The 14,051-nt window shown below is 38.2% G+C and overlaps 1 protein-coding gene across 1 annotated transcript; it reads left to right on the top strand.

Moving 5' to 3' along the window:
* Positions 1 to 6,156: 6,156 nt before the first annotated feature.
* LOC113249258 (olfactory receptor 4C45-like) lies at positions 6,157 to 7,080 on the top strand. The gene has a single exon (XM_026490769.3). It carries the CDS (start codon positions 6,160 to 6,162, stop codon positions 7,078 to 7,080), a length of 921 nt encoding a protein of 306 aa, XP_026346554.3. The 5' UTR covers positions 6,157 to 6,159.
* The last annotated feature ends 6,971 nt before the right edge of the window (positions 7,081 to 14,051 follow it).

The following is a 14,051-nucleotide window of genomic DNA, read 5'->3' as shown; positions in this document are numbered from 1 at the left end:
AAAGAGACCAGGAAAACTATAAAAAATATCTACGAAACTAAGAGTTGTTTTCTAAAGGAAAACAAAACTTATACATTTTAGCTAGACTGAGAGAAGATCACACATGAAAGAGGGGACATTAAAACTCATACCACAGAAATAAAAGGATTGTAAGAAACTACTACAAATACACACTAAAAAATTGGATAGCACGGAAGAAATAGATAAATTCCTAGGAACATACGATCTATCAAATCAGATGCATGAGGAAATAGATAATCTGGACAGAACAATAATGAGCAAGGAAATTAAATCCATAAGGAGAAACCTCCCAAGAAAGAAAAGCCCAAGACCAGAGGGCTTCACTGGTGAAATCTACAATACAGTGTTTAAAAAGGAATAAATGCCAATCCTTCTCAAACACTTCTAAAAATTTAAAAACTAAAAAACACATCTGAACTCACTTTATATGGCCAGAATTACTGTTACCAAAAAAAAGAATGAAATACTTAGACATTAACTGAACTAAAAAGTTTAAGGATTTGTAAACTGAAAAAGACAAAACATTTATGAATGAAAGTAAAAACAAAAACAGCAAATGAATGAAAGACATCCTGTGTTCATGGATTGTAAGATTCAACATTGTCAAAATGTCCATACTATCCAAAGTGATCTAGAGTCAGTACAATCCCTATCAAAATCCCAATGGAATTTTTCACAGAAATGAAAAAACAATCCTAGGGCACCTGGGTGGCTCAGTAGTTGAGCATCCAACTCTTGGTTTCAGCTCAGGTCATGATCTCAGGGTCATGAGATCAAGCCCCTAGTCAGGTTCCATCTCAGTGGGGAGTCTCCTTGGGATCTCTCCCTCTCCCTCTGCTGCTCCCCCCACTAGCTCACACTCACACTCTGTCTAAAATAAATAAATAAATCCTTAAAAAAAGAAAAACACAGTCCTAAAATTCATATGGAATCACAATAGAACCCAAATAGCCAGAACAATCTTAAGAAAGAAGAACAAAGCTGAAAACATCACACTTCCTGATTTTAAACTATGTTGCAAAGCTATAATAAGTAAAATAGAATGCTATCGGCATACAGACAGACATAGAGAACAATGCAACAGAATAGAGAACCCACAAATAAACCCATGCATATATATATGCTCAACTACGTTTGACAAGGGTGCCAAGAATATACACTGGAAAAAGAAAAATTTCTTCAGTAAATTGTGCTGGAAAAACTGGATATCCACATACAAAAGAATGAAATTGAACTCTTATCTTATACCTTCACAAAAATCAACTAAAAATGGGGGTGCCTGGGTGGCTCCGTCCTTAAGCGTCTGCCTTCAGCTCAGGGAGTGATCCTGGCATTATGGGATCGAGCCCCACATCAGCCTTCTCCGCTGGGAGCCTGCTTCTTCCTCTCCCACTCCCCCTGCTTGTGTTCCCGCTTTCTCTGGCTGTCTATCTCTGTCGAATAAATAAATAAATAAATAAATAAATAAATAAATAAATAAATAAATAAATCTTTTTAAAAAATCAACTAAAAATGGACTTAAAATGGAAGGCCTGAAACTGTAAAACTCTTGAAAGAAAACATAGCAGAAAATCTTCATCACATTGGAATGGGTTATGATTTCTTGGACATGACACCAAAAGAACAGACAACAAGAGCAAAAGTAATGGGAGTAAATCAGACTAAAAACTATCTGTACAAAAGAGGAACAATTAACAGTGAAAAGGAAACCTACGGAATGGGGAAAAAATATTTGCAAACCATGTATTTAGTAAGGGGTTAGTATCCAAAATAGACAAAGAACTCACACAACTCAGTAGCAAAGATAGCCCAATTTAAAAATAGGCAAAAGACTCAAATAGATATTACCACAAAGAAAATAAACAAATGGCCAACAAGTAAATGAAAAGGTGCTCAACTTTACTAGTGACAGGGAAGTACAAATCAAAACCTCAGTGATATATCATTTCACATCTGTTAAAATGGCCAGTAAAAAACAGAGAAGACGTAAGAAGTATTAGTAAGGATGTGGAGAAAGGGATCCCTTGTTCACTGAGGGTAAGAATATAAATTCATACAGTCACTACAGAAAACAGGATAGAGGTTCCTCAAAAATTTTAAATAGAATACTATATGGTCCAACAATCCCACATCTGGGTATTTATCCAAAACTACTGAAATCAGGATCTCAAGGAATTCTTGGCCCTCCTATGCTCATTTCAGCATTATTCCCAATAGCTAAGATGGGGCAACAGCCTCAACGTCCATCAACAGATGCTTATCTTTAAAATAAGAAATGCAGTATATAAAGACATAAAACCCTCTTAGCCTTAAAAAGGAAGGAAATCCTGTCATTTGTGACAACATGGATGAAACTTGAGAGCATTACTCTAAATAAAACAAGCAAATGTTAGAAGTAACACTGCATAATTCCACTTCCATGAAATATTGAAATAGTCCAACTCAAAGAAGCAGAAAGCAAACAGTGTTTTCCAGAAGCTGGGGGAAGGAGGAAATGGCAGGGGTTGCTTGAAGGATATGGATTTTATGTATGGAAAGATGAAAAAGTTCTGGAGATGGTTGGTGATGATGGTTGCACAGCAATGTGAATGTACCTAAAACCACTGAACTGTACATGTGGAAATGGTTAAAACGGCAAATTTTATATTATGTGTATTTTACCACAATTAAAAAAAAAAAACATGGGAAAGGGACAGAATGTGAGTGAGCAAAATTGTTAAAAGTTAAGGACAGGGCGAAGGTACTACTTCCATTTCTGGTTTGGGATTTCAGCAGTGTAGCAGTTTCCTTAAAGGTAAAGGTTGATTTTTCCAAGGTGATTCTGTGCAGGTTTTCAACCAGCTCCTCAACACCTCAGAGGCTGAGGGAGAAAAGATTGTAGTGGAGCCTCCTTTCTCTAGTGTTTCCATCCTCTACCTCTGAATGTCTTTACATATAATATTTGTTTCAGTGTGATTTTCTCAACGCCTACCATGTGCAAGCACTGCTCTCTACTCTAAATCTCCACAATTCCTTCTATGTGTGATAAAGAGAAAAGCTATATTCCCATAAACACATCACGATAATCTTTCGTCTAGATACACACACCAAAGGAACTTGATGGATCTATGACTCATAAATTATCCAATCTTTGGCAGCTGAGAATTCTGCCAACGGAGTCTCCTTTGTTACCCACTAATAAAAATGTCAGTCTCCCAGACTAACATGGCACATAACCTTGAAATCTGGCATTTCCATTCTCAGGACAACTATATACTTAGAACAATCACATTTGCAGAGAGAAATCCATTCTCTGAACTCTGACCTATGTGTAAAACCACCTCCTATCCTGTGCCAGGCTCAACAATGTCAAAATGGACAACACAGCTCTATGATGAAGCTTTCCAACTTAACTGATCAAAATCTCACCCTAAACTATACCCAAAGCTCAACTGCATTACTAAAACTGACCTCTAAAGATGGTTGTGGGTGCCAAGTGGGAGTAAGCAAGAGATGGTGGCTGAGGCTTCCAGCAAAGATTCCAACAGGACCAATTACTAATCCTCTGAGGACTTGAGAGGTCAATGCATTAGACAATTCTGCACTTTGTAAATGGCTATTTAAATATTTCTCTAGAGTCTATGAAGAAAGAATTACAGGACATTTAACTAAATGACAGAGGCAGAGCATATACCAACAAGCTTAAGATTCATACAGGAGACACTGCTCCCAAGTTCAGTGGGTTAAAAGCAGGAATGAAAGAATCTCTCCACACTGCTCATGGACTTCTTGGGAAACATAAATTTGGCAGAATCTGAAAAAAGATGTATCCAATCAAGTGGATTCGATGCACTTCTACATGCTATAGTTCCATATAATAACTTTTTCTGATTGAAGTTTTTTTCCCATTATTTTTACTTCAGATTAAATATAGTTCTGAGATTTGAATAATATATGTATTTTGAAGATGTGTCTATACTGTCATAGGAGGCCAAGAAAGTGAGGAGAAATTAAATCCTAGAGTATTGAAGTTTCCCAACTAAAACAACTCATTTTCTGGGTAAGTTCAGACTGATAATGGGAACAAAAATAAACTAAAATGACCAAAACTGGGAGAGCTGTCTGAGGAAGGACTGCAGTGTCCCACTTGTTAGCTTAGAGAGTGCATTTGCAGCTGTGGCGCCATGCTCCCAGGGGAAGAAAACAATGACTGGGTGCAATCTAGAAACAGTGGAATCCATAATCAACTAGATCCAGGTCAGTAATTACTAAATCTTTTTCCCCAAATTTTAAATAGATTGACTTAATTTACCTTGACTTAATTGACTTAATTCACTGAATAGTTTTTATAGCTAGATTCTGTGAATTCAAGGTAATCTTCTTCTTTAAATATGAATTTGAACAGGAGGACATGAAAAGACCAGTAGAAATCATGATCTATAAGGTTGCCACAGAAGATGCTGTTGAGAACTACTAAGGTCACTTTTAAAAAATTGTGGTTCACATTTCTATGTGATTATTTGAAATTACTCCCCCTTTTCATGACTTCCATATTGCCACACTGAAGTTAGAATTTGTGGATTAAATCTAAAGGATAGTGAAGCACATAGTTGCCACCTATAGCAGCCATGGATAGAGAAGAAACTAAAGAGACTGAGCTTTCTGGAAAACAAAAGATATCGTTCCTAACTTTCATTTAAGCTGAAAGGTCAAGATGCGGACTTCTGTGTCCAGAAAGTTTTGAGGAAAAGTGTGTTGTTATATTTTTTAGCAGGGATAGAGAAAGGAGAAAAAGAGGGGGAGAAGGAATAAGAAGTCCTATGATCACGTGGAACATGTACTCACTATTGAAAATCCATGTACAGGTCATTCAAAAAAAGAATATATTCTTGTATTTTTTCCATTTTTCCACCAATTAGCAATGAAAACTTGAAGTTCATCCTAAATGATTAAACTTAGTGTCAAAAGAAAAACTTGTATTATATTAGATAACATTTCTGTGTCAACAAAAGGAAATGCAGGAAAACTTAATAACTCATTTAATTCCATTGGTAAAATGTGCCTAGGATTTTTCATTTATTTCAGAGGTGGGATATGGGTGACATTCATACAGGAAAATCCCAACTGTCTTAATGTTAATGCCTTGCTAAAGGGAAAAACAATATTAACTTGAAAAAGGCAAGATTTCCAGCATCCTGTGAGTCTTTAACATACGAAAATCCTTTGAAATCTCCCTTTTCTTTACCTCCCCCAACTCCCAAGTATATAATTAGCCACCCCTCACAACTCAGGCGCACTAGCTCTTTCAGGACAGAGGTCATGTCTCAATTCTTTTATAAAACCACCTTTTTTGCACCTGACCATTATTTTATATGTGCTGAAAGAGCAATTGCACAGAAAATTCATTTAAGAAATATTGAGCACTTTTCAGGGAATTTTGTACCACTCCCATATCTGCATCCAAAGATGTGAGAAGAGTGTGTATTAGTCTTGTTGAGTCAGATACACCAGCCAGGGCTATTCAGAGAATGCGGCTCAAAGAGCTGTTATAAAGATAGTTCCTTGGCATTCTGAAGGGGAAAGATTCCACCTGTAGCTCAGTATATCAGTGTGCATGTGCATTCATTTGACAGAAAGGAATCCCAGCTCAAAGAGCACTGTTGGTATAGATACAGTAAGAATGGTACCTTCCTATCCAATATACACTTAACATTTTAAGCAATAATGTGTTCCTATACATATTATTCATGCCAATAGGCAAATATAACTTCAAAATAATTGTTATTGATGAAATTTGTCCCAAAAACAGTGAATGAAAGCCATCTGTAAGGTTTTAGAGCCAGGGTTTGGAAGTCAATCATAAGTCAACAGTCCTAATACCACCTTGCTTTTATTCTGATCTTTGTAGCATATTGTCACTATTCAACTTAGATGAATAAGAGAAATTTAACATCTTTCTATTCTTTTTTAAAACTGTCTCCAAAGTGGTTGAGGTGAGTAGAAGGTGTGGCTCCAACAATCCCAGAGGCCAGGACTAAAGAGGTGATGGAAGATTTCAGTGTTAAATTAAAAACACTACTCAGAAATCCTGTAGTCTTTCCAGATGGACCATGTGGTCTTTCCCTAAAGAACATAACCCAAGCTGACTCCAGGGAAAGGATGAGCAACGTCACAGAATTCATTCTGCTGGGCCTGACCCAGAATCCAGAACTGCAGAAATTCTTATCTGCTGTGTTTCTAATCACCTACTTGATCACACTGGCCGGTAACCTACTCATCTCTGTCACCGTCTTCATCAGCCCAGCCCTGGGTTCTCCCATGTACTTTTTTCTGTCCTACTTGTCCATTATAGATGCTTTCTACTCTTCTTCCATAGCACCCAAAATGATCTTTGACTTGATCTCTGACAAGAACACCATATCCTTCAATGGCTGCATGACTCAGCTCTTTGCTGAACATTTCTTTGCTGGAGCTGAGATCATCTTATTAATTGCCATGGCCTATGACCGCTATGTAGCCATCTGTAAGCCCTTGCATTACATGACCATCATGAGCAGACCTGTCTGTGCTTTCTTGGTGGGAATGGCTGTGATTTTAGGCTTTATTCACGGAGGGATCCAGGTTTTGTTCATGGTCCACTTGCCATTCTGTGGTCCCAACGTCATTGACCATTTTATGTGTGATTTAATACCTCTCCTGGAACTAGCCTGTACAGACACTCACACTTTGGGGCCCCTGATTGCTGCCAACAGCGGATCGCTTTGTTTGCTCATTTTTTCTATGCTGGTTGCTTCTTACATTGTCATCCTGTGCTCTCTGAGGACCCATAGCTCCGAAGGGCGTCGCAAAGCCCTGTCTACCTGTGCTTCTCATGTCACTGTTGTCATCTTATTCTTTGTACCTTGTTCATTCCTGTACCTGAGACCCCTGACTTCTTTCCCTGCTGACAAAGCTGTGACTGTGTTTTGTACCCTAGTAACTCCCATGTTGAACCCTTTAATCTACACCCTCAGAAATGCAGAAGTGAAAAATGTCATGAAGAAACTTTGGGGGAAAATAATGAAAACTGGTGATAAATGAATCTTGGGATTAGAGTATTTACACAAAAATATCTAGTGATACTCTAGAGAGATTTATTCCCCTTCTTAGTTGATTAAACTTGGGACAGTCAATTATCCTGTCTGGATCACTTTTCTTCAGCAGCATATATATTTTGGGCAGGTACAACATACCCATTAAGGGACAGTAGGCACAGTGCCTAGAGCCTGCAATAATACTAGGAGCCCTTGAAATGGGTAATTTATTTTAAAAAAAGAAGAAAAATGAATATAATATAAATCCAACTTGGAGTACAGTCATGATTATAACAATGCATTCATAAAATATAATCTTTAATATTTTTTATGGAGAAGGACTCATGAGAGCAAAGTAGCAATGGGCCACAAAAGTCACGCTGTTGCTCTGATTGTGGGTATGAAACAGATTAGCAGCAATATTTTCAACACACTTTACACCCTGCACTACAGCTAGAATGAAGTTTTATTTTAAAAGAAGAAAAGTATTAAATATGCAAAGAAGTACAGAAAACCAGGAAGTCATCAAGAAATACTTTCATCCAAATATACTTTTTATTATCTTCCCAAATTTGAGAGGTTAATATATGTTCCCACACCACAGGGAAAAAAAAAAAAAAAAAAAAAAAAAACGAAACAAAAAGCCTCTTTACTTGTCACAATCCCAAGAAGAGAACACTTGCACATTTGATGCTTGTTAAAAATGACATCACCATGATTCCCTGTAGTATAAAATTGTCTACAGAAAGAATTTGAGGCAGAATTGGCTGATACAAAAGAAATATAAGTGATCAAATCTGTAGAGTAAGGTAGAAAATATCTATATGTTAAAGTTGTATTTTAGATGTGGACAAAGGAAGAGTCTGAACAGCTGGGGCAGGAAATTACCAGTGATGTAGGAACAAGTCTGTGTCACAAAACTGAACAACATTGACCACAGATCTGGATTATAGAAAAGAATTCATAACATGTGCATAATGAAGTTGTGGGAGATTTTTATAGATAGTCAGATACTTTGAAGCCAGAGATTAAGACCTTTGGATCAAAGACACTTGATTTCTCATCTTGTGTCCTGCACTAATTAGCCTTGTCAATGTAAGCATTGCGCTTCATCTCTCTACTGATTTTTTTAAACTGTAAAATGGAAATAGCATTGCATACTCTCTTAAGTTGTAAGAATTAAATGATTTAGATTGAAAAAATTAATCAGCTAATAATTAGTAAAATTGCTCACACATGGTTACAGCCTTCAGAGATGTCACCAGCACAGAAAGTATGCCAGGAACAACAGTTATGGACAAGAGGAGCCCAAGAACGTCACTACGGACCATCATTCACTAACCATGACCACGGGAGGAAAAACATCTGTGCCAGCCTCACTTCACTTCAAAATAAGTGATAACTGGTATATGTTTATGAGTAGGGACGGCATAGTGGTGAGTTACTATTCAGAAAGGAAACTAATGGGACCTGTGAGCAGATTCTCTGGACACTAAAAGCTAGCCCACCACCAACTCTCTAGTCTGGGATACAAATGCCCTTCAGCATCTCTGCAGTAACACATGGGGGAGCCCATTGGAGCAACTGTGAGATGCCTGAGCAGAACTTATTTCAAAAGCTCTCACTAATGATGGATCCCATTCTGGTCCTCCAGAAGAAGGAGAAGGGAGAGCCCAGTGCCAGAGACCAATAGACCTATCTCTGTACAGAGCTTGGGATTCCTGAGGAAGAGCTCAGAAACTTGTCTTCAGAAGGTGCTTTCACAACCAGGGATTCAAATTTCCTGTGATGCTGACATTTCTCATGTTCTCAGGACTTTATATCAGGTTAGATCTCACTCTTTATGAAGATCTTTTAAAAATAAATCTTTTGCCAAAACAAACAAACAGACTCTTAACTAAGAGAACAAAGTGGTGGTTGCCAGAGGTAGTTGTGGGGAAAAGAGTAAAACAGGTAAAGGGGATTAAAGGTACAAACTTCGTTATAAAATGAGTCCAGGGGTTAAAAAAGTATAGCATAAGGAATATAATCGATAATATTGTAATACCGTTGTATGGTGACAGAGGGGTGGCTACACTTAACTTGGTGAGCAATAAATAATGTATACAACTGTTGAATCACTATGTTGTACACCTGAAACTAACATGAAATTGTATGTCAATTGCACTTCAATAAATTCTAAAAATAGATGTTTTCCTATAATTTCCTGAGTGACCATCTTCTAAATCTATACAAGCAATAGTATGTGTAAAATATCAAGCTTTCCTTTAAAGATCTAGCTATGGTTCCCAAGAAAGTTGGGATGAAATATGATACTGTAAAAATAAGGATGAAGATGCTCATGATGGTGATGATGACAGGAAATGTTTCTCGAGCACCTTTTGTGAAAAATGTCCTGACCTACTCACTCATTTGTACGTTTTGGAGGCAGTACATTTCCGTCCATATTACTTTCATTCATGTAAGTTCAAACCTGGGGAACTTACCTCGGTTTAAAACATTTTGGTATTTGGACATTATGGGAAAACTCCCAGTGGGATAGTGTGATAATCAATAAAAACAATGCTAGTATAAATAATTGTGACAGCTTTCTTTGAGTGTTTACAGGTGCAAAGTACTTTGTAGTCACAATTTTTTGTTATTCAATTCTTATTACAGCCCAATAACTCCAAGGATACTGATTTCCCCATTTCATGAATTAGGAAACAATGGGTTGGAGAGGTTAATTATATAACTCAAGATCAATTAGCTAAAATTTGCCTGAACGGAATTCAAATCTAAGCCTGTCTGACCCAAAGCCTTTGAGCATTAACAAACCCACTTTGTAGCTGCTTACTATAACCAGACAACAAACAAAAATTTTTACATTTCTCTCTAATCTTTGGAATTTTCTTCTTGAAACCCTTTCACCTTCATGGTTGTTGTTGTTTTTTTTTAATATTTTACTTATTTATTTGACAGAGAGAGAGGCAGAGAGAGAGGGAACACAAAAGGGGGAGTGAGAGAGGGAGAAGCAGGCTTCCTGCCAAACGGGGAGCCCAATGCGGGGCTCAATCCCAGAACACTGAGATCATGACCTGAGCCAAAGGCAGCTGCATAACGACTGAGCCACCCAGGCACCCCTCACCTTCATGGTTTGAACAAATGTGTAGCTAGACTTGCTTTCATAGAATGGCCAGGCTGAAAATGCACAAGTCTGCAAAGAAGCAGCAAGTGACTAGTCAGTAATTTGTAACTCCATGAATATTTTGATTCCCACATAACAGGAAATTTCTTTGAAATTATTTTCTCCTCCATTGGCAATAGTTTGGAAATAAAGTAAAGACCTGTGGCTTATATAAGAGTACTTTCTCCTGATAAATAAATAACAAATATTTTTGATATGATTATGTGCTCATCCTACGGTCGTCCATTAAAAAAGAAAAAAAACACTTCACTGGGGGAAGAAAGTTCAAGAGAGGTGAAAAACTATAAGTAACTTGCTAGTAGCCATGTCACAATAAGCTGTGGAATAAAATTCTCTAGTGCACTTCTGTTTTTACTACACAGCATGTTTTCAACAGTGCTTAAAATTTGGAAGCTTATACTATTTCCAGCCTTTCTTCTTCTGTTGCCTACTGGCAGGGAAGGGCACCAACATTCATCAGATGCCAACAACCTGTTAGAGGCTGTGCAATAGGCACAGGTCTGTCATAACTTCTGCTTCTCAGAACCAGGACTGATGTAGAAAATATGAACACTTAGCAAATCAATAAGATAAAAACAACCACATGAGATTGGAACAGCACTTCAGCAAAGAAGATACCCAATGGCCAGTAAATGTCTAAAGGAGTAGGGCTCCCCTGTTTTATCATCTGAAAATTGGATATAGAACCACAACAAAATACTACTGCAATGCTTCCCCTAAATTAAAAGGATGGACGATACCAAGTGTTTATTGTCGATTCTGAGGAATGGTATCTCTCATATGCTGCTGGTGCAAATGTATAAAGGTTTTCCAAATATACATTGGATATAAATAAATGTACCTATAACCTATAACCCAGAAACCCTATTCCTAGGTATAAACCCAAGGGAAATGTATGCAGCTGTGCATGGGAAGATACATCACCAAGACTCTTAACAGAGCTATATGTAATACCATAAAACTGATAATTTTAATGTCAATAATTAATAGAATGGGTAAAAAATGTTGGTATATTTATACAACAGACTAACAGAATGAAAATAAGTGAATGACAGATAGCACAAATAAGAATGAATCTCACAAATACAGTGGTGAGCCAAAGAACCCAGACACAATGACTGCATATATGACTGCATTATTTAAAATTTAAAAGAGGCCACCCTAGGGATGTGTACATAGGCGGTAAATGTATAAAAGTACAAAGAAAAGCAAAGATGTTTTACCACAAAAGTCACCTTAGGTTTCACCTACAAGGGAAGAGAAACAGGTATGATTGGAAAGAGATATAAGGCAGGGCTAGAAGAGATCCTGGGGGCCTAGAAATGTTCTACTTCTTGAACTGCTTTCTGGTTTTATAGATGTCCCACTTTATCAATCGAAGATTTCCTTTATCTTGCCTTTCTAATTTTCTGATTATGATGTGTCTCAGGTGGATTTAAGTTCATCCAGTTTGAGATTTGCTGAGCTTACTGAACATGTAAGTTTATATATTTCACCAAATTTGGGAAGTTTTCATCCATTAGGTTTTTAAAATTCCTTTCTGAGCTATATTCCTTCTCCTCTTTTTTCTGAGACTCTAATAACATGAATGTTAGATATTTTGACATTGTCCCACAAGTCCCTGAGACTCTGTCCAGTTTTTGTAAATCATTTTTTTCTCTATGGTTCAGACTGGATAAATTCTACTGATATATCTTCAATTTTATCTTTCTTTTATATTCCTACTGTACCACTGAGCTCAGCCAGTGAATTCTTTCTTTTGGCCACTGAAACTTTCAGTTCACAATTTTCAATTGCATTCTTTTCTATAATTTTTATTTCTTGGCTGACACTTTCTAACTTTCCATTTGTTTCGAGTGTGCTCGCTTTACTGATAGGATCATGATTATAATGGTTCCTTTATAGTCTTTGTCTGAAAATTCCAATATCTGTGTCATTGCATCTGCTCATCATTGTTTTTTCCTTCCAGGTTGAGATTTCCTGCTGCTCTGTATATTGAGTAATGTTGGATTGTATCCTGGATATTTTGAATATTAGGTAAGGATACCTGATATTTTTTAAATTGAGAATGTTGCACTTTTAATTTTAGTAGACAAGTAACCTTGCTAGTTTCAGGTTGCAATTTCCAACCCATCTTCTGTGGGCTGTGATTCCAGAGTCAGTTCATTTAGCACATCCTTTGCAGTGCTCTTCACCTCTTGCCCATGTGTATGCCACCCAGTGGCCAGTCTAGGACTTCAGTGGTGGTCTATCTTATAATCCCATTCTCAAAGACCTTGGTTGCTGTTTGAGCTCAGATTCACACATTCATAGCTCTGAGGCAGGGAGCCCTGGAATTCATACACAACTTAATGGGATGACTCTCTTGAGTGCCCTCCTCTCTTTGATCTCCCTGGTTCTTTTTGGGTCTGGAAACATGGCTTTAGTTTTCTTATTGTGCTGCACACTTCCCACAACTGAGTCTGTGTCACTGGCCAAGATTCAGGAGAACAAAGAATAAAAAGATTTGTCCCAGGCTCAGGAGATCACAGCTCTAATAGTCAAGATAAAAAAATCTCCCTCCCTGAAAGTTTAAGGTACCTGTCCCACCACCATTGTTGTCCTTGTCACTGCTTCTCTGTGACAAGACTGACTGGGGTCTAGGACAGGAGAAAGAAGAAAAAGAGGGAGGAAGGGTAGGGGGAAGGAGAGAGAGGAGGGGGAGGAGGAAGGGCAGGAGGAGGACAACTACGAGAAAGGAAGAAGAAGAAGACGATGACGATGGAGGAGGAGGGGAATGATAGGAAGAAGAAGAAGGAGGAGGAGGAGGAGGGGGGAGAAGAAAGGAGAAGAAGAAAGAAGGAGGAGGAGAAGGAAGAGGAGGGAGAGGAGGAGAAAAGGAAAAATGAAAGGCAGAGATTCACCCCTTCATTCTCTGGCCTACTTGTCAGACCAACACAAGAAATGTTCTCTTGGAGATCTTCCTCCATTACACAATACACATTTCCAGGTCTGGATGGCTTTTAAGTCCAGAACAAGTGATACAGAGGAGGAGGAGGAGGAGGAGGAGGAGGAGGAGGAGGAGGAGGAGGAGGAGAAGGAGAAGAAGGAGGAGGAGGAGGAGGAGGAGGAGGAGGAGGAGGAGGAGGAGGAGGAGAAGAAAAAGCTAAACCTTCAAATCTGAACTCCTTCCCAATTGCCTACTATCATTCACTCTTCAAAGTGTTCAGATGGCTTCTGTGTGCATTCTCTCTAGAGATCATAGCTGCATCTCTGTGGGAGGAAGACGATAGACTGTACTTACTCCATCATGTCTGCAACTGGAGCACTTCCCAATGTGGCATGTTTTGAAGTTGAGCTAAGAAGATTTGCCATGGATCAGCTATGAAATGAGGGGGGAGGAAGGAGGAGAGATAGAGAAGAGTCAACATGACTCCAAGGTTTGGGGCTGAGCCAAAAGGAAGGTGAATGAAAGCCTGGGCTGGACAATCCTTGCTGGGAAAGGAATAGACATAAAGTTACCTCTCATCAACTAATTCATACTATCGCATATAATGAGGCTGAGTTGGTGCCTCCTGTCTCTCATTCACAATTTTCAGTGGAACACTGTACGTGGTTTATACTGAGGGATAGATGAGATGAGTTTCATCTACAGCAAAGAACTAGAACATAACCAAAGTGAGACAAGGAAAAGGTGGGCCTACCCATCAGCTCAGGAGGCAGGATACTTAAGCCTTGAGGAGTTACCTTTTGGGTAAAAGGATGCCACACCCAGGAGAAAGTGTTTCCATCCTGGATAGAACAGTTTTAAA

The sequence above is a fragment of the Ursus arctos genome, unplaced genomic scaffold, assembly GCF_023065955.2.
Source record: "Ursus arctos isolate Adak ecotype North America unplaced genomic scaffold, UrsArc2.0 scaffold_23, whole genome shotgun sequence".
NCBI lineage: Eukaryota > Metazoa > Chordata > Mammalia > Carnivora > Ursidae > Ursus > Ursus arctos.
This window is presented reverse-complemented; position numbering and strand designations above follow the sequence as displayed.